At 34.7% G+C, this 26,423-nt stretch overlaps 1 protein-coding gene across 17 annotated transcripts in view; it reads left to right on the forward strand.

Moving 5' to 3' along the window:
• RBMS3 (RNA binding motif single stranded interacting protein 3) overlaps nt 1-26,423 on the forward strand; it is a gene marked incomplete at its 3' end in the record, with an annotated part of 1,241,782 nt that overhangs the window by 865,283 nt on the left and 350,076 nt on the right. For all 17 annotated transcript variants that reach the window (XM_081071716.1, XM_081071717.1, XM_081071703.1 and 14 more), the window contains one exon: nt 7,579-7,670. In XM_081071716.1, the coding sequence (XP_080927842.1) occupies nt 7,579-7,670 (92 nt within the window). The remainder of the gene's footprint in view (nt 1-7,578; nt 7,671-26,423) is intronic.

The raw sequence follows: 26,423 nt of genomic DNA on the forward strand, positions 1-26,423 counted from the left end.
AGGAACAATTCCTCTCATTTAAAAATCAATTGAACACGGTGAAGAGGGAAGTGTGTTTTGGGATTTGAATTTGTATTTGGTTTAATAAGACTTTTTATGCAACACAAATGGAATGTGAAAGTTCCCCAGTTTCATGTGGCATACCACTAAGTACTTTGCTCCCTAAATTTGTCTGTCTTTGTAATTGTTTCATCCTGCTGGGAAACGCCATTTGGGACCTAATTTCTTTTCCCAGGTCCTCACTTTTCTCATTTGTGCATAAAATGTACTGAATTTGCCCCCACGTGGAAGAAGTATTGGCCATTTTAGAGTACTAACACTTTCTTTTCCTTTTTTATATGGTACCGATTCCTCCCAATACCTTATAATTTAACTTAATTCATTGTTACTGTGTGCAAAACCCAACAAACGGAAAGAATACTGCATAAAAACATAAATGTGAATGTGGATAATTTTCCATCGTGCCATTCATTGATAGAGGACCTGACTCTGATGAGAACTGTACACAACAAACCATGTATGCTAAAGTGAATGAAAATATGCTGTTTTGCATATGCTCATCTAACAAACCCTCTGTGTAAAAGCACCCTCCATTGTGTTTACATTTCTTTACCTACCCTACACTAGGCCATAAACTCCCTGACAAGAAGAACCATGATAGAGTATCTTAGAGTTTGTTGTAGCATTTAGCATGCCATCTCCCTTGAGCCTAGTAGATGTTTAGGAAATTAAACAATAATAATAATAATGGGAAAGTCACATCATGGTTCCAAAGTGTCCCTCATAATAGCTAAATCCTATTCCAGAAACGGATGTCTCATGTTAGTGTTTCTGGGACTAGAATATCAGAATATTTAAGTAATTAAGCTCAAACATTAGAGGAATGTACTGAAGAGATGTAATGGATATTATATAATGGACATTGTTACTCATCTGCCTCTATTTGTTAAGTGTCTGAGGGCTGCAGCCCTTTGCATAGGAAGGACATATGCTGTCCTTTACTGTAAAGGACCAGTCCGTCCTATTTTCTCAAGATGTTTCAAAGCATAGGTGATTTCAGATTTTAATAGTCTAGACTTTTTTTTTTTTTGCTTTTTTTGTTTTTCCCCTCAAAATTAGCACGCTTGTCTCTGGCTTTTTCATTCTAGCAGGATTTGTCCTTTGCCTTTATTTTCCGCACATCAAAGTTAGGCCATGTTGCTATTGTATTGGTTTCTCTGTTGTACCCTTGCTTCATTATAATGGTCACCCACAGGACAGGGATACAAAAGAAGATACTGGAAAAATGACTGGATTTTCATGTTAGTTTGGTTTTATAAGTGTAAAAGCAAATAACTAATCAGTGCTGTCGTTCAACTACCTTCTTTGATCACATAATGCAGAGAACTAAGAAATCCAATAGTAAGAGAAGGCCTTCAGTAGTAATTCAGCAAACCAGGGGTGCAAGAGAAATCCAGCAAAAATGCAAAGTCATGGAGGCAGTCCACCGGACTTCTTGGAAGCCTGCAAACCACGCCTCCCTTCCTGCAGGCCCCCTACACCTCCCTGTAACTCAGTTTTCCTTACTCTGAGCCCAGACAATAACCACAGAATATTGCAAAGCCGAAATCAAAGGAGGGGGCATTTATGGAAAGGCAATTCGTAACTGTCTCCAACTGCTAAATTTGAGTAGAACTTCAGTGGAACGTATAATTCCTAGACAAAGTGTTCTCTTATTCCGTTTCAAAATTGCATTTGACGCACAGCTGGATCGCCTTTGAAAGAAGTTGGGTGTTACATTAAGCCATCTGTGTTTCAAGTGGGCTTTTATGACAGTCATTCTGAAAAGGAAGAGCCATGCAAATGTTGTGAAATGTAATGTGCAGTTACATTTTGAGAGCAAATCTCCCTGGGCTGCCTAGGTGCCACCAGGAATCTGAAGCTGGATTTCTGGTTTTATCCCCTACCCCCCGCTGTCCCCCGCCACACACACACACACAGAAGAACAATTCCAATGTCGGTAAATAAGTAAGCATTTTAAATAGAGAATTTAAGGAGTCAGTGGCAACACTGAAGTATAAAATAAAAAGGTGTTAAAGGTGGTAAAGAAACATTTAACAAAATTTGAATGGATTATCACACAGTAGTCCAGTTGAGTGGCAAAGGTCACAGAGAAGAAGCTGCTATAAATGCGCTAAAGAAAACCAAATCAGAAACTTCTGTGCAATACCATTGTTTGGAGAACTACGTTACAATTTCTAAATATAGGTAAGTATACATACAGAGGATGCCAAAAAATGTATACACATTTTAAGAAAGGAAAACTGTATTAAAATTGTAATAATATATACCGAAAACAAAAGATGAATACCGGTCACGTTTTATTTCTGCAATTACAAGAGGTGCCCAAAGTGGTTACCATCTGCATCCAGACACTTCTGATGACGGTGAAGTACTGCTTGAGCAACGTTAACCAAAGTGTCGTCCATACTTGTACACATTTTTTGGCACCCTGTATATGTATTTTTTTTCTATAAAGTTGCCGGGTTTATAGTGCGATAAAAATAGCAGAACTTTAAACTAACACACAAAGTTTAAAACATTTCAGGAAATCATTGATTATATCTGCCAATGGATTGAGTGTATTTGGTGAATGACCTAATTAGTTAGAATGGAGTTGGTTCTTTCTTACTGGTCTGCTTTCCGCTAATTGCAGAGCTGCTGGCCTTCTCCCCCGCAACAAGGGAGAAAAACAAGGATGGGGTATGTGGAGGAAACAGTGACATTCAGTTTTAATTCATTTGAACCTGCTGTCACGCTTAATTATATAATTGAAGGAGTGAGACCAGTGGGGCTTCCAGCCACTTGGGCTGGGTTTTCTGATGGTTACCAGTCATGGGTGTTTTATCAAGGATTTTAGCAGTTACCGTAAAGCATTATTAGCTGGAGCTGAACTAATCTCCCTACCCTGCCCCTCACCAGATGTAGCTGCAGAGGTTCCTGTTCCCAGACTTGATTATTTGTCATTAAGAAAAGCAAATTGAAACCAAATTGAAATCGCTTTCTTCCTTAGTAAATGCATCATTATTCTTAGAGGGCAGCTTCGGATTTTGTTTTGTTTTCTTCTGATTGTGATGTAGTACATGCTGTCACATAAAACTCAGGAATGTGATGTTTATTTCTAGAATCACAGTGTTCTTCAGGGTTGCTTGAGACATTTTTAACCTCTGAACTTTCATTTTAATTAGTGAAAGCGAGTATGTGTGAAAAACACAGAAGTCGGTGAAATATTTCAGGGCTGGTGGCTTTATTCTTTATTTATAGCTTTGTTTCTCTCAGTCTTGGCCCCCTTGTTGGTGTGGAGCCTTCAAGAGAAGAGAAACTTTGTACAAAGGGGGCCATTCTCGTTCCTTCCTGGCATGATGGCTCCTGAGAAATACACTCTTCTCAGAGTACAACCATTCCCTCCTCGATTCAGAGAAAGCAGAGCTTGCCTCATGCCTCACAGAGATTTCTTCTGTTTGGATTGGAGTTCAGCCCTGGAGATCAGCATCATAATTTGGTAATATCCTGTGCAACATTTGGTGGGAGGAAGGAGAGGGAGGAAGCCAGAGAGAAGGAGCCTCATTGGAGGAGAGGTCAAGAGTCATGAAATCTGGGGTTACTTTTCTGGGTGGCAGCATGGCTGAACCAGAATCGTGACCACTTAGCATTTATATTGTTCTTTATAGTCAAAATATGTGTTAACGGACATTTTTATCAGTTAATCTCCACTCTGGTCTCATAAAATAAGTTAGCGTCTTTAAAACATGCTTTCAATTAAGTTTGACAAATATTTGTTAAGCACAGGCTGTGTGTTAGGGACTGTCATGGTAACTGAGAATAGACAAAGAAATAACACCTGGTAACGAGGAGTTCTTTTTTTTTTTTTTTTTTTTTTTTTTTTTGCCTTCCACACTGATTGAAGGGAATAGTCCCTCTTTTAGCAAAAGGCAGCACTTCATATATGTTCTCAATCCCCTCACCCCTTCACCTTCTCAGGAATATTATTATAGATATTACCCTTTGCCCCCTGAAGCTTTCATCTCTTTCTTTCAGCTTGCTCTTTCTTATTGACATTCACAAATGCCAAGAACAGTCCCTTGGAAGGAGCAACAAATAAATATTTGTTGAATAACTTACTTGAATAAATACTTAGTAGTTTTCTACCCTGGCTTTCCACTGAAATCAGCTGGGAATAGACATACACACCCACACGTGCACACACACACATATGTGTGTGTAAACAGGTGGGCCACATTCCCGAAAATATTGATTTAATTTTCTTGGGGGTGAGTCCTGGGCACTGGTACTTATTTTTAGCTCCCAAAGTGATTCTAGTGTGTAGCTAAGGTAGAAAACCATAGTATTTTCTATCTTAAAACAAACAAAAAACAACTCATTAGATTTCATATTCCCCTCTAGCTAAGCTGTCTATTAATTCCCCATCCCAGCCAAGAGTGTGGCAGAGAGTCCTGTAAACCGTCTCTGTACCTCGTCATCTTTCTCTCATTCTTCAGCGACTTAGGCAGGCTCTAGTCCCCACCACTCGCCTGAAGCCCATTACAGTAATGACTTCCATGGTCCTAAACACACTGAAAATGAAGGCCTTGTCAAGCTCTCCTCTTCTTCATACTCTCAGTAGCATTTCGTACAGTTGATCTCTCTCTCTCTTTGAGCACTTTCTTACCTTGGCTTTGAGACATCATATTCCCTCTTTATTTCCTTCCTCTCTGATGTTTTTTTCTATATCCATCATGTTTTTTTCTATATCCATGTTTTTTTCTATATCCATCTCTGTAAATAACATCTTTATGCTGTTGATCTCCTAACATATATTTCCAATCCTATTCCCTCTTCTGTGCACCAGCCTCAAACTCCAGCTCCTACTTTGCATTTTTACTTAGATGTCTCATAGCCTTTCTGCTTCAACATGTCTCAAACTGATACTTTAACGTTCCCTCTCTCTTGTTGGATCCTTCTCCAGTCTCCCCATTTCAGTAAATCACATTTCCACCCACACACTGACTTCTGCCAAGAAAGAATAATAATAATCGATGTCCTCTGTATCTCCTTTATTCCCAACCCTGTCAATCTTTTACCAAGTCCTATTAATTATACCTCCAACAAGTAATTCCAATCTTCCCTTTCATCCCGTGTCATTTCAGTGACAGTTGCCGTTTGCCTGTAAGTCACCTTACTGATTCCACTCTTGTTGTCTACCTCCTCCACAACCATTCAATTCTCTAGGAAAAGCCAGTTAGAATGACAGTTTAAGAAATGCAGGTCATCCATGCCACTGCTTCCTTAAGAATTTCAATAATAATCAATAGTTAGATTCTATATTATATGCTCTCATTTTCTTTCAAAGAAGACATGCCATTTTGGAATTACAGATTTATTAGTATAGTTATTTACTTTATGTCCATCTCCCAACTCTACTGTAAGCTGCATACGAATGGGAACTAGGACTAGTTTATTCACTACTCTGTATCCTGTGTCTGGCAAAGCCCCTGCAACCAATTTCATTATTGAAAGGAAAGGGCTTGGGAGTAGATGAGAAAGGTGGACCAAAGCATGAGGTGCAAAAGGGTGCCTTGCCCTACCTCACTTAGCCAGTTCTACTGAGAACTCAACCATTCTGTTAATAAATGTGCTGACTAAGCAAGCTGGACTGAATCCTTTCATGGAATTGTTTTATTCCATGCCATAACTTTAAAATCCAAAAGATTTTCAAGAATTTCATTTTCTCCATGGTGGGCTCGGGGAGCTACCAGAAATAGTTCTCACGGTGAGGTTATAAAGCTGTTTATTTTCCGGTATATTTGGGAAGGGCAAGTACAGACATGGTTTCAAATCTTGGATGTGCCAGTTAAGTAGCTTGTGATTCTATATCATCTCGCCTGAGCCTCAGTTTCTTCCTGTATACACAGGAATGTGCATGAAGACCATAGTACATGAAACTATTACAATTTCATCTGGTGTTAACATGTCAACCACCCAGCACAATATCAAGCACGTAGGAGATAATGTCTACGTTTTCATTTTACTTTCCATTCCCCCTAATTCTGATGCTTGACTTATTTTGTTCTCTCCCCACCCCCCTTTTTCTTTCTGCCTTTTTTCCCCTCTGTCTTACTAAACTTAGTGGGTGGTCATGCTCATATTACTCACATAGTTTGAATTTTGTGGGAAGAGAAGAATTAGCAGTACTTAAAGAGCAGACCTCCTTTTAGATTAGAAATACAAACTTGACAGCTACTCTGCCCAGCTTTTCAAGAGCATTTTATGGTACACTGCTGGGTAACAAGTTCATTTTAGGATAACATGCTGGGAGGGAAAAACAGAAGAAGGGATTCGAGGGGAGAAAATTAAACAGTTAATTAAAAGAAACAACTTGGTAATTGAATTCCCTTGTGCATTTCTTCAGTTGTTTGGAGAGGAGTGTCACAGTGCATGGTTAGAAGGTTTGCCTTTGTCGCTCACCTCAAAACTTCTAAATGAGAACTGTTAAAAGTACAGGCAAATACCCAGCTAACAGATGAGAAGAGGAGCAGGATACATATGATGGGATTTTTAGATGTGCCCGACAAAGCTGCTCATAGAATTACTAGACATTTTAAATATTCTTGACAGTGTCCAGTACTGTTAGGGTAAGTCCTGGACTGATATCAGCTGTTTTATGGGTATGTGAAATCCCTTTTTCATTTATTCTGTTTTACTGGCTATTTCTTTGTCCTCACTCTGTACACACACACACACACACACACACACATACAGGCATACTGTCAGTGAAGAGTACAGGCAATTCTTCTGCCTTTTTTCCAATTGTACTCAAGCAACACGTAACTTGGGTGTTTTAAAATTGTTTTCAAAACAATTTTAAAATATGGTCTTTATTTTTAAAAGAAGTTTAAATATTTGTCTCATTATTCTTTGCCACAGATCACTTTGGAGTCAGAATATTTGTTTTAAGATGTTATTGACAAAGATAAGGTCCCATAATGAATTAGCATGGGCTTAGGAATCAACAAGAACTAAGTTCAAACGGTAACTCTCATCCACAACCTTTATTTATTCACACATTCAACATGTGTTTATTGACTGCCTACTGTGTGCCAGGTACTGCTGTGGTTGCTGGTGATATCTTTATGCAAGTCTATCAAGGCTTTTATTAACTTTCTTGAGGTTTTGAAAATTAACTTTAGAGGGAAACTTTTTTAAAATCGTTTTTCAGCATTTCGTGTTCCTTATTCTTGCAGCAAATCCATTGAAGAAAGTAGAACATGGTTAAATCATGTTGTACCTTACTCACAAATTAGTCTCAGTCGAGTTGATGATCACACACCCACTCTCCAAAGTAATCTCTAGAAAATAAGACTTACTATTTTATGTTTAATTATATTGTGGTAATTTTCTGGATATGGTAAGGGCCATAGATGGAGAGCCTTTATGTTCAGCCAGGGTTGTGAACCAAGGTTCGACCACAAATATACATCCCATCAGTATGATAGAGATGCAACTTTGTGAGTACTAAAGAGGAGTTTTGTCTTTTCACAGGTTACGGTTTTGTGGATTTCGACAGTCCCGCAGCTGCACAGAAAGCAGTAGCGTCCCTCAAGGCAAATGGTGTTCAGGCACAGATGGCCAAGGTAAGGCTGCTATTCAGATCTGTGTGTTTCTTTTGTGATCAAATATTTCTCCATGGCTTTGAGCTGAGCTGAATCATAATTGGAGTTTGCAACACTCTGAATTATATTTACTTGTGAGGGAAAATAAGAAGCCCCACCATAAGTTGGGCTTGGAAGAATCTGGCTGGTTTATTTCATTGTTTCTTTGCATATATTTATGAATGTGCTCTTTTGTTACGGTAACCTCATTAGTGATTTAAGAACACTTGTGAAATACTCTGTGTTGCCTGAAAAAGGTGTGTGTGTGTGTGTGTGTGTGTGTGTGTGTGTGTGTGTCTGTCTGTCTGTCTGTCTAGGACTTTCGCCAGTAAACAGTGTTAGAGCAGTACAGTTCTCAGCAAGTTGTCTTTGATAAACAGTGCTAAAAATTTGCTCATTCTCATGTTGGGGAGAGCTGATTGCTAAATGATGAGGTTATTGGATCTGTGCGGGGAAATGAGCTTAACCAAAGTATGTGTTGTCTCTATTGCTAGAATTTCACTTTGGCCTTTATAGAGTTTTTCTAGATAATAATTTCCTACATAGTAATAATTTTCAGGAAAAAAAATTTCAGTACTCATTTATTGGTATATGCAGCAAGTAGTCTGGAAATTCCTATCTGAAATTATAATACATTTTTATGTTCAAGAAAATAAATAAAATGATTTGTAATAGTTTGTATACTGGTGGCAGTAGTAGTTAAAGAACCTACAGGTGTGATAAGATAACAGAATTCTACACACGTATTGTACCGTTGTCAATTTCTTTGGTTGATATGGTACTACAATTACATAATATGTAATCTTGGGGAAATTGGATGAAGGGTGCATGGGAACTCTCTATATGATCTTTGCAAATGTCTGTAAATCTATGATTATTTACAAATAAAAAGTTAAAAAGATAATTTATAACACAGGGGATCTTGGTACATACTTGCTTTAAAATAAGGGTAGTTTTGTATTTGTTCACATGCATTTTAAGTTTTTAAATTTTTTTATTACTATTACTATTTGAATTTATCTCCAGTTCTCAAAAGTTATGCAGAGGAGACAACAGATCTCGAAATCCTGATCTAATGCATTTATACCTTATTCATGTATACACTTAACCTTACCTATTCCTCTAACAACCAAATGTTGTAATGAGGAAGTAGTCATATTTTCAGTCATTTCGATTTTGTTCATTGGTAATATTCTCTGATAACAATTTCTAGTTTCAACCTCAGATAACCAGAGGTGGGATATTTGTTTTTCTGTAGCTTCATTTGTCTTCTAGGAAGCTGATATCACCCGTATCTGTTGACCTTTTGTTGTGGATCACATCCCGTATAGATTACTATGATGGACTCATTGCCCTTTATGACTCATTAATTGTTTTTCAAGGTGGTATAAATTAGAATTTGAATTCTTTCAGCTGCATAATATATTCCTCATCAGGACTGTGCCTGGAAGCTTTGAATTTGGTCATGGACTAAGATTGATGAGGTTAATATTTTTAATTAATGGGGATATTATGTACGTCTTGGTTTAAAGGTTACTTGGCAAAGAATTGTTACTTGGCAACTTAAATAACGACTTACACCTAGGAAACAAGTCATAAACTATAGTTGTTAGGTATATGCAACGTAGAAAAGTTGAAATTGGACTGAAAGGCAACACCTATTGACAAAAAGAATGATTACAAAAGTACTTATAAAATTGTTATTGGAATATATTTGATCTATTCTATTGAAAAACTACCAAATTGTGTAAAGTACTAGATTGTGGTTGTTTAGAAATAATGAATACAATGTGCATAGTCTCTACTGTTTGAAATGTTTAACATATATATATATATATATACACACACACACACACATATACATATACACACACACACATATATATATGTGTATATATATATATATATATATATATATGATGTACACACACACACACATATTTATTGGATAAAAATCACTACCATCTTGCACAACAGGAAAAGAAAGTTGGCACTGATTCTATAACTACTGAGGAGCCATTATGAATATTTTCCCTCTGTTTCTGAGCATTATTTTGCACAAGGAATCTGTGTCTTCCTCACTCTGTCTTGCACGCACCCCAGTCACTGACATCTCAACTAGACAGGAGGTTATCAAATGGAAAATACTCTAAAGAGCTTCTACAAAATTACTTATTATAGCTAGCATTTTGGTCCTTAGCCCATGCCCAATGTACAGAGTAAGGGGATTCCAACTGAATGTTTAAAGGCACTTTTTATTTTATTTTATTTTATTTCTGGAGTTACTGAATGATTTCAACCTTATCACTTATGCTGTCTGTGCAATGCATTCTTAGTCCCCCTTTCTCTCAAGCTTTGAATCTAAAGCCCAGAGCTTTCGACCCACATCTGCCTACTGGAAAACTTTCAGCAGTAAATGACTCTGTAATTTAACTACCCAGAAGCAAATAAATAGCCTCCCTTTGACAATGAAATGGAACAAGCTTGACCACCTGTATTAGCAGATTTCTCACTGAGCTATTGGATTTCAAGGCACTTTTTCCCTTTGTCCTGGTGATAACTGTTATTTATTATCATATAAACGTGCAGTCTGCAGGGTGTGTGAAACTTGTACTATATTTTTTGCCATTTAAGTGTTTGCTGAATTGTCCCCTGCATCCTTGTTCTTTCTTATCAATAATCTGCTATGCAGGTTGTGATGCCACATTTTAACAACTCTGGGATTTTAAAGCAAAAATGCTGCAAATAATCTAGATCCCCAGTGGAAACCTGGAGTGAACATGAAACTTTCCAAGTGAATCGCTTTATTTAGCTCACTTGCTTCAATGTGTGCATATGAAAAATTCAACTGATTTGTCAACTAAGAGGAATTAAACAATAAATCACCCAGTAAGTGGTAATTGATTAATAATGTGTAACCATTAGCACAGGCTAACATTTTCTGTATACTTGCTGCTCTGCCAAAAAGGGTTTTTAGGGATCAAAGGACATGTTTGTTTTAGGAAAACAGATTTAAAATGTTTTAGTAATACATAGTGGTTAAGAGCATAGGTTTGGAGGGAGATAAACTTGGCCTTGAATCCTGGCTCTAATACTACCTGTCAATGTGTGACCTTGGCTATGTTATTTAAATATCTCAGAGTCTCTAATAACAATACTTAGGTTATGGAACTGCTGTGAGAATTAATAATGAAAAGAAAATACACAAAGAATTTAGCATAATGCTTAGATTATACTAAAATTCAATAAATGTTAATTATTCAATAAATATTGTTATGCATTAAATTCACATTTGTTCCTGAACCTTCTATGTCCTAATCTATGTTTTAAGTGTTATGTTATTATGGAACAGTTTCTTGATAAATACAATAAATAGTATCAATCAATCAATATTTTTATTGATGGCTAAGTACCAAGCAGTTTGCTACGTATTAGAAAATTAAGATTGAATAAAGCTTCTTCCTTATTCTGAATTTTTAATATTTAATTTAGTCTATCTCCTGGGATTGCTATAGTTCTGGATTAAGAATATGAACTGTTACTCTTCTTGCCAACCCCAACGTATTTAGAAGAAGTCATTGGCTAAGGAATATGTCTGTATGCTTAAAAACAAGAGAGCTGTGAAAACCCGCTGACAATAGCCTAACCTTGTAGGTGTTTATTTTACTCATTACAAGACATTACAAGATAGCAGTGTATGGCAAATGCTTTGGAGTCACATCAGAATGAAGTCTGCTTTGCCTTTTTTTCTAAATTGGCTTTCATCTATACGTATTTACATATTTATTTCTAATGTTCCAGCTATTGTATTCCCATTTGAGCCAGGAAAAAAGAAAGGACAAAATACTAAAGGATCATTCTGTCTGATTCTCTCCTTTTAAAAGCTTTCTCAGAAATTTACATTTACATATCAATGGCCAAAACTGAGTCCAGTGGTTGTCTCCTTAGCTGCGGTTGTCTCCTTAGCTGCAAGAGAATCTGGAACAATGAATAATTCAGCTTCTTTGCCTCTAGTAGAGAATATTAAGAATAGTTTATCTTTTTGTCTACCCAACATCAGTAACACCGTTTTCCTCATTTATACATTATGGGTGGCATGCATTCATTAATTCCCCAAAGGATCCTACCATAAAGCCTCATCTTTTAATCACATCTGGATTCCATCATATCCAACAGTCTCAGACAGACACAGTTGTACCTCATGGCTTAGCAACCGATGACTTCAAAAGACAAGTTATCTATCTGAACTCCTACAATGTAGAATGATAGAGGAACTCCTACAATGTAGAATGATAGAGAAACAACACGATACATGAAACTAAAGGAAGACTACTAAAGGGAAATAAGTGGAAAACACAGATTGCTTATACATCCTGTTAGGCAGGGATAATATTCTATCTTTTTCAGTGCAATATATATATATATATATATATATATACATATATATGCCACATTTGACTTCTACGTGAGGTGCTCAACGTTGTTACCATCAGTATAATTTTAATGGAGTTTTTTCCTTTCTTTAAATGTGTATACATTTTTATTGGAGATATATATATATATATATATATATATATATATATATAGTTTGTTTGTCATCATGGGGATGTCCCTTGCCCATTATTCCCCATCACTTCATTGAGGCCTCACTGGAGGACTTTACAACTTCAGAAGCTGCGTTTTCCTGGATGTAAATTTAGACGCTCTGGGACAGCTCTAAAGGTTGCACAATCACCAATTATTACCAGCAAAGTCTTGAACTACCTGAAGCTTAACAGACCTCTTTCTTATTAGCTTTCTGGCAATTCCAAGCAGAAGTAAACAAAACATCTCTCTCTTTAGATGAATATCCCACAAAGCAGGAGTCACCCTTTCCCAGGGCCTTTAGAAAAGGTTTCATCACGGCTGCTACTAGGACTGCCATTCTAATTACCAAAGGTGATTCACCACATTGTGGGATATGTAGAGTAAATCAAAGGTCAGTGATCACAAAAGAGACCACATGTCCAAGAGAATGTCAAGCATATCAGGGATAATATAAAAATATTATGTCAGCAATGGATAATACAAAAATACCATGTCAACCATGGCAGAGAACCAGACTGGAACCAAAGGGAAGGAATTCTTTCCTATAAATCAGTGACCTTAATATTAGTTCTCTTTGGGGAAAAAAATCAAAATGAATAGATATTTTTTCACTTGATACTGGAAGAAATAAAAAGTGAAAAATTAATGCCTATAGGAAAATAAATTCTTTAAATCAAATATGTATGTGCATGCAATTAATTAAAAAATACATCACCTCAGTGGTTCATACATAACCCTAACAGTTATATTCTAGTAGTAGGATTTTTATTAATGAAAGTAGTACCTACTACAAAAAATATTCTAGAAAAAAAAAATTTTAAAGGTCATAACATGGCTTCATAAAGTCCTGTAACGTGGCTTGTTGTCAACCTGCCAGGATCTGTCAGTCAGCCTCTTAAGGTCTAAAGCAATATTAACAGCCTCTGCTTTTACCATTACAGTATATGAGAGTAGACAGGCTATTTACTGTCCATGGCTCACTACAGCAAGGTGGGTCTACTGGTAAACTAACCAAACCAAGGAAGCTTTTCAAAGGGTTGCATGCAGAAAGGAGAGAGACATTGTTCAAGGGCAACTTCAGGAGATAACAGTGAAGATGTTATTTTGTGAAACTAGGTGGGAAACTCAATCAATATATTATACAATGATGGACAAGTGCTGTCTGGGGATTCTACTATCCCAAGAATAACATGTCCAGGTGTTTGTATGTTTGTTTGTTTTGCAACAAGATCAAATGATTAGAGAAGCCTGTATACTATCATTTATCTATATCCCAAAATGTTGCCCAGCAGGATAAAGGCTATAGCTTGGAATTTAGTTAGGATTCTTTTTCATTCTCCTAGTTTCTCAACACATTTGTGTTGAAAGCCTACTACCAAGATTGTTCTTTGCTCTGACTATATAGCATTGAACCAAAGTTTTATGAAGATTAAATTCTACCAGTGGAAGGCAGAAAATAAACAGAGATATATGTAACATGTTAAGTAGTAAGAAGTGGTTCAGACAATTAAAACAGGTTGGGGATACTCTAAATACTAGAAAATGAGGATGATGGTTGAAGGTCGGGCCGGCATGTGGTTTAGATAGAGTGCTCAGGAAGTCTCTCTGATGAGGTGACATTTGAACAAAAAAACAAAAAGAGATGAAGAGAGCAAGCTATAATATATTTAAGAGATTGTTATAAAAATGTCTACAATAATTCAAATTAGAGCAGACTTTTTAGTGAGCTAACATGTTTGCGTTTTGTGATCATCTGTATTCTATACCTTCTTCTTAAGAATAGAAGAGTTGCATACACCACCATCACTTCCTCCTTTAGTTTTTGTGGGATTTTCTGGTTTCAAATTATTCTAAGGTGCATTTCTCTGAATATGTTTTTCACATCAACCAAATTCTAATTGATTCAGTAAATATTTTCTTTCAATATTTAACTTTAAATAATGTCATTCTACTATACGTGGGTTCTAAGATAGGACAAGATACCCTGCACTGCAGTTATGGAATGCATATTAAATAACTAATTCCAAAGAATGGAAGTCCCACATTGGTTTTAACACCATTTATTACTCTTGGATGACTGCTGCAATGCAATGAAAACCTTGCTCTATCTCATTTCCTAAAATGAGTTTGAGTCACGTGTTCCTATAGAACAGTAGGACATCTCTAACAAACATCAGGTATTACTATCCTCATGATTGAGATTTTTGAAGTTTTCAGTACAAGAAATACTAGTGGATGGTCTTTTATAGATCTGTAAAGTATTTGTGAATGTCTGCTTTGTTGGTTATGTCAACTTGGCTCATTTGCCTTTTCTGATCCTAATGCTGAATGCAGGGATTCAAAACCCAGTTTTGAAATTGTCAGGGGTTGATCTTAATCCTATTTGTTAATTGTTTGAAATTTTTGAAGCATGATCCCCTGAAGTTAAATATTGGTATTAGCATCTATGAAATGATTTACATAATCTGCTTGTGGGTACTACCCCTTACTTCTGCAAGGCCTGCACTATCCTCTTAAGTGAAATGCTGGGTATGAGCTCTAATACAATTTCCTGCTTCCCTAGCATTTGATAAGCACAAAGTCAACAAAAATTTTACCTTCATTTCTGTCATAAGTTGGAGTCTCTATACGGTGACCAGATACTTTTTTACTCAAGGACATGAGGGGAACACAAATTTTCTTCAATTTTGCAAGAAATACTAACTCTTTCATCTTACCTCTCTGAAGGGAATGCGTCCACAGGCTAATCTCAATCAATACCTCATTTCTTGATATACTCTGGAGAAACCTAATAATGAATAAGCTTTGTTCATGGCTTTAATAATTTGTTCTTTAAGTTGAAATGAGCAAATCCTGTCTCTGGTCACATTGTTGTAAATTGAGGGGTCTAATTATATGTATCACTTTGTCCAACGTAGGTTCTAATTCCCTTGAAAAAGACAAAGAAGTATATCAAACTAAGAAAACTGTTTATTGAATTGTTATATTAGAAAATGGTGGCATATGTTTATGAGGAAAATGAATCTTTTAGTGCTGAGTGCCCAAATTGGATCTATCAATTGAGTCACAGCAGGTTCTGGGGAAATATGGGCCTCCCTGCAAAGGGATAAGTGGCTTGTCTTATCAAAAGACCTAGAAGAAAAAAGTGAATGTGTTGTCTGCTGGCAGATAGATTCCAAGGAGAAGGGAGAGAGCATGCTTGCTCAGTTCTTGCTCTCAAACTCACAAGTCAGGAAAATCATTACTCCTCCCACTTGGGAGTATTAAACAAGTGAACAAGTAAGAAAAGGGCCAGGACTGTTACACTGATAGCCTGCCATATGAAAACACAGTGAGAAGGGATGGAAGCGTCCCTGTCCATTACTAGCCAAACCTAATTGCTCTCTGGATCTTACTTTGTACTGTTACTAAAAGAAAATGATTGGATGACTTGGAGTGTTAGAATTATATTTTATATGCATCATTCTTAATGGTTTAACATTCTAGCGCAGAGAGGCAAGGAACCGTACAAGAAGATGTAGGGGGTAAAGGAAATTACATTTGAGTACCTAGTCTATGTTAGGGAATAAGGTAAATGTTTTTATAATTATTATTCTATATAATCCTTGCTAGGATCCTATGAAATAGGTATGGTTCCCAACTTACAGATGAAGAAACAGAGAATAACCCAAGTTTAAAAAGTCTGACTCCTGGATTTCAACCCAAACCTACATGGTCCCAAAGCCTTGATCTTTCCAAGGAAATAATAAGGCTGCTAATATTGTTCTCCAGTCTCTTTAGTGGTGCTTGGCTATTTGGGTTTTTTCTTTCTTTTCTTTTTTATTTTTTTTTAACCAAGCTTTATTGAAATGCAATTGACATATAGCATTGTGTGTGTTCAAGGTATACAAGGTGACAATTTGATACACATATATTGCAAAATGATTATGACAAAAGGGTTAGTTAACACCTCAATCACCTGACATAATTACCATTTTCTTTTTGTGGGGAGAATATTTGAGATCTACTCTCTGAGCGAATTTCAAGTACATAATATATTACTAATTATAGTTACCACATTGTACATTAGATCTCCAGAATTTATTCATCTTATAACTGGGAGTTATAAACTTTGACCAGCATCTCCCCATTTCCCCCATCCTAGCCTCTGGCAACCACCATTTTATTCTGTTTTTGTGAGTTCAGCTTTGTAAGATTCCACATAAAAGTGAAATCATACCATATTTGTCTATCTCTGTCTTATTTCACTTGGCATAATGCCCTCAAGCTCTATCCATGTTGTCTCATGACAGGATTTCCTTCCTTCTCCTGGGTGAATATTACATTGTGTATATACACCACATCTTCTTTATCCATTCAGCCACAAATGGACAATTAGGTTGTTTTTATATCTTGGGTATTCTGAATACTGCTTCAATGATTATGGAAGTGCAGATATTTCTTTGTGATCCTATTTTCATTTCCTTTGGATATACTCATATATCCAGAAATGGGATTACACAATCCTATGGTAGTTCTACTTTTAGTTTTTGAGGAACCTCTATACTATTTTCCATAATGACTGCAAAACTACATTTTCAAGAGGCTTCCCTTTTTTCCACAATCTTGCCAACACTTGTTATCTCGTCTCTTTTATACCATTCTAATAGGTGTGAGATAATATCTCATGGTGGTCTTGATTTACACTTCCCTGATAATTAGTGATGTCAAATAAAGTATCTTTTCATGTACCTGTTGTCCATTTCTATGTCTTCTTTGGAAAAAAAAAATATCTATTCGGTTCTTTTGCCATTTTTTAATCAAATAATTTTTTTTGTTTGTTTTTTGCTACTAACTTGTATGAGTTGCTTATATCTAGATGGATAGATAGATAGAGAGATAGATATTTTTAATACCTTATTAGATAAATGGTTTGTAAATTTCATTTATCCCATTCCCAGGTTAGTTTTTCATTTTTAATTTTTTAAAAATTATTTTGTGGTGCAAAAGCTTTTCTAGTTGAATATTGTCCCACTTCTTTCTGTGTTTTTTCTTGGGCTTTTGGTGTCATATAAAAAAAAAAATTGTTGCCAAAATCAATGTCAAGGAGCTTTTTCTTTATGTTTCCTTCTAGGAGTTTTGTGGTTTTAGGACTTATATTTCAGTCTTTAATCTGTTTCAAGTTAATTTTTCAGAGTGGTGTAAAATAGGACTCCAATTTTATTCTTCTGCATACAATTATCCAATTTTCCTAACACCATTTATTGAAGAAACTATGTTTTCCCCCAATGAGTATTCTTGACTCCCTTGTCAGATATTACCTGACTATAAATGCTAGGGTTTATTTGTAGGCTCTAAATTCTGTTCTATTGGTCTATCTGTGTATTTTTTTTTAATTTATTGGGGTGCCAATTGTTAGTGAAATTACAGAGATTTCAGGTGTACAATTCTGTGTTACATCATCTATAAATCCCATTGTGTGTTCACCACCCAGAGTCAGTTCTCCTTCCATCACCATATATTTGATCCCCCTTACCGTCATCTCCCTCCCCCCACCCCCCTTACCCTTTGGTAACCACTAAACTATTGTCTGTGTCTACGAGTTCTTCTTTCTCATTTGTTTGTCTTGTTCTTTTGTCTTTTGATATACCACATATCAGTGAAATCATAGGGTTCTCTGCTTTTTCTGTCTGACTTATTTCACTTAGCATTATACTCTCAAGATCCATCCATGTTGTCACAAATGTTCCTATATTATCTTTTCTTACCCTAGTGGTACAGCGGTAGAATTCTCGCCTGCCAAGCAGACGACACAAGGTTCAATTCCCAGTCTATCTGTGTATTTTATGCCAGTACCATACTGTTTTGATTGCTATATCTTTGTAAAATAGTTTTAAATCAGAAATGTCCTTTTTCAGGATTATTCTGCCTATTTGGTGGTCTTCTGTGGTTACATACAAATGTTGTGATTGTTTTTCTATTTCTGTTAAAAGTGTCATTGGAATATTCATACGATTGAATTGCATTAAAACTATTAATTGCTTTGTATACTATGGATATTTTAACAATATTAATTCTTCCAAGCTGTGAAGAGGGTATAATGTTTCATTTGTTTGTGTATCCTTTGATACTGTTCATCAAAGTCTTACTGTTTTTAGTGTCCACAAAGCTTTCATTTCCTTGATTAAATTTATTACTAAGTATTTTTGTTTGTTTGTTTAATGCTATTGTGAATGGGATGTTTTTCTTATTTCTTTTTCAGATAATTTGGTGTCATTGTATAGGAATGCAATTAATTTCTGTATGTTGATTTTTCTATCCTTCCACTTTACTGAAATTGCATATTAGTTCAAACAATTTGGTATTCTCTATATAACATTATATCAACTACAAACAGAGACAATTTTACTTCTTCTTTTTCAATTTGGATGCCTTTTATTTTTTTCTTTCCTAATTACTCTGACTAGGATTTCCAGTATTATGTTGAATAGGGCTGATGAGAGTGCCCTCATTTGTCTTATCCCTGATCTTAGAGAAAGAACTGTCAGCTTTTCCCCATTAAGTATGATGTCATTTGTGAGCTTATCATACATTGCCTTTATAATGTTGAGGTATGTTTCTTCTGTATTCAATTTGTTGAGAGTTCATATCATAACAAGATGTTGTATTTTGTCAAATGCTTTTTTCTAAATCTATTCAGATCATATGATTTTTATCTTTCACTCTACTAATGTGATATATCATATTTATTGACTTGTATATGTTTCACCATTCTTACATCCCAGGGATAAATCCCATTTGATTATGACGGATGATCCTTTTAATGTGCTATTGAATTTTATCGCTAATATTTTATTGAGTACTTTTGCATTTATATTAATAAGGGACATTAGCCTGTAGTATTATTTCCTTGTAGTATCTTTATGAGCTTGTTATTAGGGTAATTCTGGCTTAGTAAAATGAGTTTGAGAGTGTTTCCTCCTCTCAAATTTTTGGGAGATTTGAGAAGGATTGCTTTTACTTTTTCTTTAGATATTTGAGAGAATTCACCAGGAAATCATCTGGCCTTGGGCTTTTCCATGTTGGGAGGTTTTTGATTACTGATCCAATATACTTACCAGTGATTGGTTTATTCAGATTTTCTATTTATTTAAGATTCAGTCTTGGAACGTGTATGTTTTTAGCATTTTATCTATTTACTCTATGTTATCCAATGTATTGGTATATAATTATTATGACTTTTTATTTCTGGCAAGTTATAAATGCCATCTTTCATTTCTGATTTTATTTATTTGAGGTCTATCTTTTTTTCTTAGTCAATTTTGTTTAGCTTTTCAAAAACAGCCCAGTTTCATTGATCTCATATTTATTATTTTTTGGGGGGTCTCCATTTCATTTATCTCTGCTTTGATGTTATTTTTTTCTTTGTATTAACTCTGAACTTATTTTGTTCTTCTTTTTCTAGTTCCCTGAAGTATAAAGTTAGGCTGTTTATTTAAGATATTTCTTTTTTCTTAACGCAGGTGTTTATAGCTATAAACTTCTCTCTTAGAACTGCTTTTGCTGCTTCCAATAAATTTCAGTATGTTGTGTTTCCATTTTTGTTTGTTTCAAAATATTTTTTAAATTTTCCTTTTAATTTCTTCTATGACCCATTGGTTGTTCAGAAGTGTGTTGTTTAATTTCCACATACTTGTGAATTTTCCAGTTTTCCTTCTGTTATTGATTTGTAGTTTCATAACATTGTGGTTGGAAAATACTTGGTATGATTTCAATCTCCTTAAATTTGCTTAGACTTATTTTGTGACCTATCATATGATCTATCCTGGAGAATGTTTTGTGTGCACTTGAGAAGAATGTGTGTTCTGTTGCTGCTCAATGGAATGTTCTGTATATGTCTGGTGGGTGTATTTGGTTTAACATATAGTTTAATTCCAATGTTCCCTTATTGATTTTCTGTCTGGATGGTTTACCCATTGTTGAAAGTGTGGTAATGAAGTTTTCTACTATTATTATATTGTGTCTATTTCTCCTTTCAGATCTGTTAACATGTCCTTAATATATTTAGGTGCTTCAATGTTGACTGCATATATATTTATGCTTGTTATATCTTATGAATTGACCTCTTTATTGTTATATAATGACATTCTTTGTCTCTTGTTTTGTTTTTAGCTTAAAGTTTACTTTGTCTGATACAAGTAAAGCTATCCCTCTTTTGGTTTCCATTTGCATCGAATGACTTTTTCCATCTCTTCAATTTGAGTATATGTGAGCCTTTAAAGCTGAAGTGAGTCTCTTGTAGGCAATATAGAGCTGGGTCTTATTTTTTAATCCATCCAACCATTTTATGCCTTTTGACTCAATAATTTAATCTATTACAGTTAAAATAATTTTTGATAGGTGAGGACTTACTAATGTCATCTTATTGTTTTCTGGTTGTTTGTATCTCCTCCCCCCCCCATTTTTTTCTTCCTTTCTTGTTGACTTCTTTGTGAATCGATGATTATCTGTGGTGGTACATTTTGATCCCTTCTTTTTTTTTAAAATCTTTTTTTTATCTACTATAAGTCATTTCTTTGTGGTTACCATGAGGCTAATATAAGCATCTTATAAAAATAACAATCTATTTTTTGCTGATAACTTCGATCACATGTAAAAACTCTTTTACTCCCCTCTTTTGATGCTTTTGATGTCACAGTTCACCCCTTTTTATACTAATAAAATTTTTATATCTATAGTTATTTTAATTATTTTGTCCTTTAAGCTTTATACTAGAGTTAAATGGTTAACACACCACAATATTACAATATTAGATTATTCTGAATCTGGCTATAAACTTTCATTTACCAATTTATTGTATATTTTTATATGTTTTCAAGTTACTTATTGGCATGCTTTCATTTCAGCTTGAAGAACTCTTTTTAGCATTTCTTTAAAGGCAGGTCTAGTGGTGATGAACCCCCTTGGCTTTGTTTTGTTTGCAAAAGTCTTTATCACTCCTTCATTTTCGAGGAACACTTTACTAAATAGAAGTTTGTTTTTTGTTTCTTTGTTTTTTTCTTTCAGCACTTTGACTATATCATCCCACTCTGCTGGCCTGTAAGATTTCTGCTGAGAAATCCACTGATAGCCTTATGAGGGTTGTCTTATAAGTTCCATGTTTCTTTTCTCTGCCAGCTTTAAATATTATCTTTTTCTTTAATTTTCAAAATTTTTCTTTTAATGTGTCTTATGGAAGATGCCCTTAAGTTAACTTTGTTTGGTAACTTATGAATTTTCATTCATGAATTTGAATATCTACCTTCATATTTGGGAAGACCTCAGCCATTATTTCTCAAAATAAGCTTTCTGTCCCTCTTCTCCTTCTCTTCTTTTTCTGGGACTCCAGTAATTTGCAAATTGTTATCTTAATGGTATTCCATTGTTCACATGTGCTTTCATCACTCTTTTTTTAAATTACACTTTTTTCCTTTGTTTTCCTTTGGATAATTTCAAAGGTTTTATTTTCTTCTTCACAGATCCCTTCTTCAGTTTGCTTGGTCCATTCTCCTGTTGATGTTCCCTATTGCATTTTTATTTCATTCATATTCTTCATCTCTAGAAATTCTGTTTAACCCCTTTTTTAATGACTCCTCTTTTTATTAAATTTCTCATATTGTACTGTTCTCCTGATTTCATTGATTTGTGTTTCTGTGTTTTCTTCTAGTTCATTGGACTTCTTTAAGACAGATATTCTGAATTTTTTATTGGGTAAATCACAGACATCTATATCTTTAGGGTTTATTACTGGAAGATTATTTTGATCCTTTGGCGGTGTACCGTTTCCTTCATTTTTAATGGCTCTTGATATCTTTTGTTGCTGTCTTTATATTTGAAGTAGCAATCACCTCCTCTACTCCTTCCTAACTGACTGGGAGAGAAATATCTTCCATCAGCTCTGCTAGAGATTCTGAGACTTTCTTAGACTTTCTGTGAATACATCTGTTTCACGAGTTTTGCTTTCTCTTGTGGCAAAATTCTTAAGTATGTATGCCCTCTCTCAATCCTACAGTGCACCAAGCTGGATGCTAACAGCTTCTCTTTTGTTTTTTCAGAGGAGCTAAAGCTCAAATTTTGGTCTATTCTTGACTTGCAGACTTGTGTTGGCTTTCTGTGCCTGCTCACTACCTGTCTGAAAAATCTTGTTCTTTCCACCTGCGGGAGTGCACAGAAAGTGGGGTGTGTTAGGATGATGTGCTCAGAGTGCTGGGGCTACTGGAGAGACATTTAAGTGGACCTACAAGTGAGGCTTTCCTAATGGCTCTTGAGTAGATTTCTTTATAGAGTCCACAATGCAGTTAGTAGGATCCATGCGCCTTTAATGCCCTTCAAAAGTCTTTTACAGAAAAGTGTATTTTTTAAATGTTTCTCCAGTGATACTGAAGGTTAACCAAATTTGTGATAAACTTCTTTATTGGTTTCAATATGTGCTGTAAAAGGGATAAAAAAATCTACAAGGTACGACCAAGTTTGAGTGCAAATTCAAGCAGACAAAATTCAGAAACATTAAGCTAAGGAGAATAAAGAACTTAGCAAACTGAAGCTATATTGTAATAATAATAATAATAATAATAATAATAGTAATAGTAATAGTAATATAAATAAATAGTAAAAAATAAATTTAAAAAATAGTACATTAACAGAACTAAATTCCATATTGCTGGTAGGGTCAGAATTGATAAGAGAAAATCAAATCAGTGTCTTGAAGAATGAATTAAAGAAGCTCTCCCAGTTTGCAGAAGGAAAAAAAAGTCAAATTATTAAAAAAGATGAGAGAAAATATGATATACATGGAAGCTAAAGAGTGGCATTCCAACATAACAACTGGTATATCATCCAGGAGAACTAAGGATACATGAAACAAAAGTAATTACCAAATATACAAACTGAAGCCATGTTTTCAGAGCTGATGAGTCCTTTCATAGAGATTGAAAGCATTGATCAAATTCTAAGAAAAATGAAAAGACGTACATCTACAGATACATTGGCATTATTTAAATAGCTAATATTAAAAATAAAAATATACGAGTATCCATGGAAGAGGAAAGTCTTCATAACTAAAAAGATAAGCAAAATTAGCTCTTTTTTATATTCACTATAGTGTTAAAAATCAGAAGACATTGGAGTAATGATTATTGATTATTGAATGTATGACCATAAAATTGTATACTCAGTCTTCTGAATGAACCCAGAAACTCTCTACTTGAAGTGCAAAAGGCTCATCTTCTTAATATATTTAGTGATTATGTCATTCAGTAAATCTATTAATATACAAATATAACAAATAAGAGAAAACCTGAGAAGATAAGTCACAGATGAAGAAATTTGCATGGCCAATAAAATTATAAATCATTGCAAATATTACTAGTGATAAAAGAAAAATAAACAAAAATCAGCATACCATTTTTTCACTATAAAATTTGCACAGGTTAAAAACAAATAAAAGTATAATATTTTGCAAAGTAACTAACTGTTGAAAAGTGAATTGGTTTGACTTTCCTGGAAATTACTTTGTTGACTTTTAACTATTAACTTCTTTCCAGAAGTCTAGCTTTAAAAAAAAAAATCTAACATACAGACCAAGCCCTATTGTAGCATAAATTATAAGTATGAAAATTTTGAATAATATCCAATAACCAGAAATAATTCTGGTGGACATAATAAATCTTTATAGAGTAGTGGTTGGATAGCTTATGACAAACCCATGAAATGAAACCACTGGAATGGTATTTTTTGAAGCATTTTAATCTTAAGAAAAAAATCGTCATGCTAGACTATCAACTGGAAAACCAGATAGAAAATGATAAATAATATTACTCCATAATTTCCTTTTTAAACTGTTTTGCATAGAAAAGCAAATAATGAAATATACCAAAATTGTAACCATGATTATCTCTAGATATAGAAGTATAGTGATTTTTATTTTCTTCAATAAGCATATCTGGGTTTTTTTTCCAATCCTCTAGGATAAAAACTGGCTACATTGTAATAAAAAAATGACAGTCTAATAAAAATATAACAAACATTATTTATGAAAATTCACCTAGATAAATACTCAGAGAAAATGTTCTAGTTAATGGATTGTCAGAGCATGAACAGAGTGATGAGAACTATCTTCATCAAATGTAAATGAAATTAATCTTCTGTAATTAGGGACTTATTGTGACAATTGAGCTTGCCCTAATAACATAATATAATTAATATAATGTTCATATTTGTTACATACCTACCACATATCATATATATATATAAAATATGTGAATACATTATATATTTATGGGGATTACTTTTGTACAATGCTGCATTTCATAACTATATGTCGCTTGGGAAATTAATTCTGATGTTCCCTAATAAACCATGGCAAAATTTAACTATGATAGGCAAATCATTCTATGTGACAATTTTACATGCTAAAAGTATACATGAAATTATGAAATCAGGGGCCTTCCTACTATAATATATGCATTAAATGATTATGTTCTAAAGAGACATTGAAGATTAAATGAATAACAGTATTTGTCAAGTTTAAAAACGTATTGAACAGTTTCCATATAGAGACATATTTTTGAGGTGAAAGGATACAAAAACAGATTCCAGAAATATTCAGAGTGATGAAGTGATATGACAAGGTCAAATGATGAACTGTCTTTATGTATGCTAAAAATTAAAGAACAAATATTTATCTTTATAACATATTGTCAGTATTGCTCACAATATTAAAAACCAGTCTTGTACTAATTAGAGTACTGAAAGTTAAAAAAAAATGCTCTGATCAGTTAACTATTAATTCAGACTCTCAGAATTTTTTGTCGGATGGTGCCCCTTTTTATTTCTTCATTTATTTTTTTATGACTTGAGGTCACCTCATGGGTGAACATAGACAGGAAAGCTCTGAGCAGAGTTAACAGGGATCAGGTGGATTCTTTCCCAACTTGGGAATTCCAGTTAGCCAGAAAGCAACACTTGTGGACTAAGAAGGAATGCAATGGTGATGGTTATCCTTTTGGGCACACTCTGAATTCTAAGGAAATCCCTAAATGCTTTGTAGAAGCTCCCTGGTGATTCATTCTGTTTCATAATGCTTTCACTGTAGCCCACTGCATACCCAAAAATTTTAATAAAGAGTTTCACCAGCATAATTACACTAGGACACTGTTAGCTTTTCTTTCTAATACATTTTCCTTCGCTTGAATATTCTGGCCTTTTCTCATATGTATTTGACAAAAGAGCTACAGATAGAAAGTGTTATTATATCTTAGATGGAGGAAACGGTCAATCCATGCATTAATGTCTGAAATGTGCAATGTTGGTGATCAAGCCTCAACCTAGCATTTGCTGGCACATAGGAAACCAGCTCAGGGTTGATAATGTCCAGGAAATTAGTAACTTGTGCATATGGTAAATACTCCATTCCCAGCCAATGATTTATTTAACTGATGGCCGGAGTTCTTATAGTGACTTTAGCACAGTGGGATGGTAGGGCTTTATTAATGTGCTATTCCATGTTGTTCTCTACTGGAAGACTTTAACTATAACATACAGTACACTGGAAAATTGTATACCCAGCAAGTCAAAATGATAAAGGCACCAACATCCTATACTCTGAAAGGACCTTTTTATTTTAACACCATTATATCAATTAGTTTAGAATTCTGTAAAATGAACTGTGACTATCTTTTAGTTGTGAGAAAGAGATTAAATCACATGTTACTTGTCTTCATGTCCTATTCGGATCTATTAATTCTGTCAGTGGCAGTGTTGATTATTTGTAATTCATTGCTTGTGTTCATTAATTTTATATAAAGAATCAGGCCAGCCTTGTGCTATGCGTTCACGTATGGTCTCATTTAATCTTCCCACCTTTCTCCTGCTCACCTTTCATAGTTAGCTTTCACATAGCCCTCAAGCCACAGTTCAAGTCTCAGTTCCTCATGAAAATCTTATTGACACCCCAGTTCAGGTCATGCTGCTCTTTGTATATGTTCTCACAGAATCTTGTTCAGCTTCACAGAATCTATCTTCACAATTTGTACTTAAATTTTATAGGAGAGACGATTAGATGCTGTCCCTCTCCACCCTACATCATGAATTTCATAAGTGGAAAGACCACAGTGCTTCCTGCCGTCACTG

This window comes from Rhinolophus hipposideros (assembly GCF_964194185.1).
Source record: "Rhinolophus hipposideros genome assembly, chromosome: 14".
NCBI classification, from domain to species: domain Eukaryota; kingdom Metazoa; phylum Chordata; class Mammalia; order Chiroptera; family Rhinolophidae; genus Rhinolophus; species Rhinolophus hipposideros.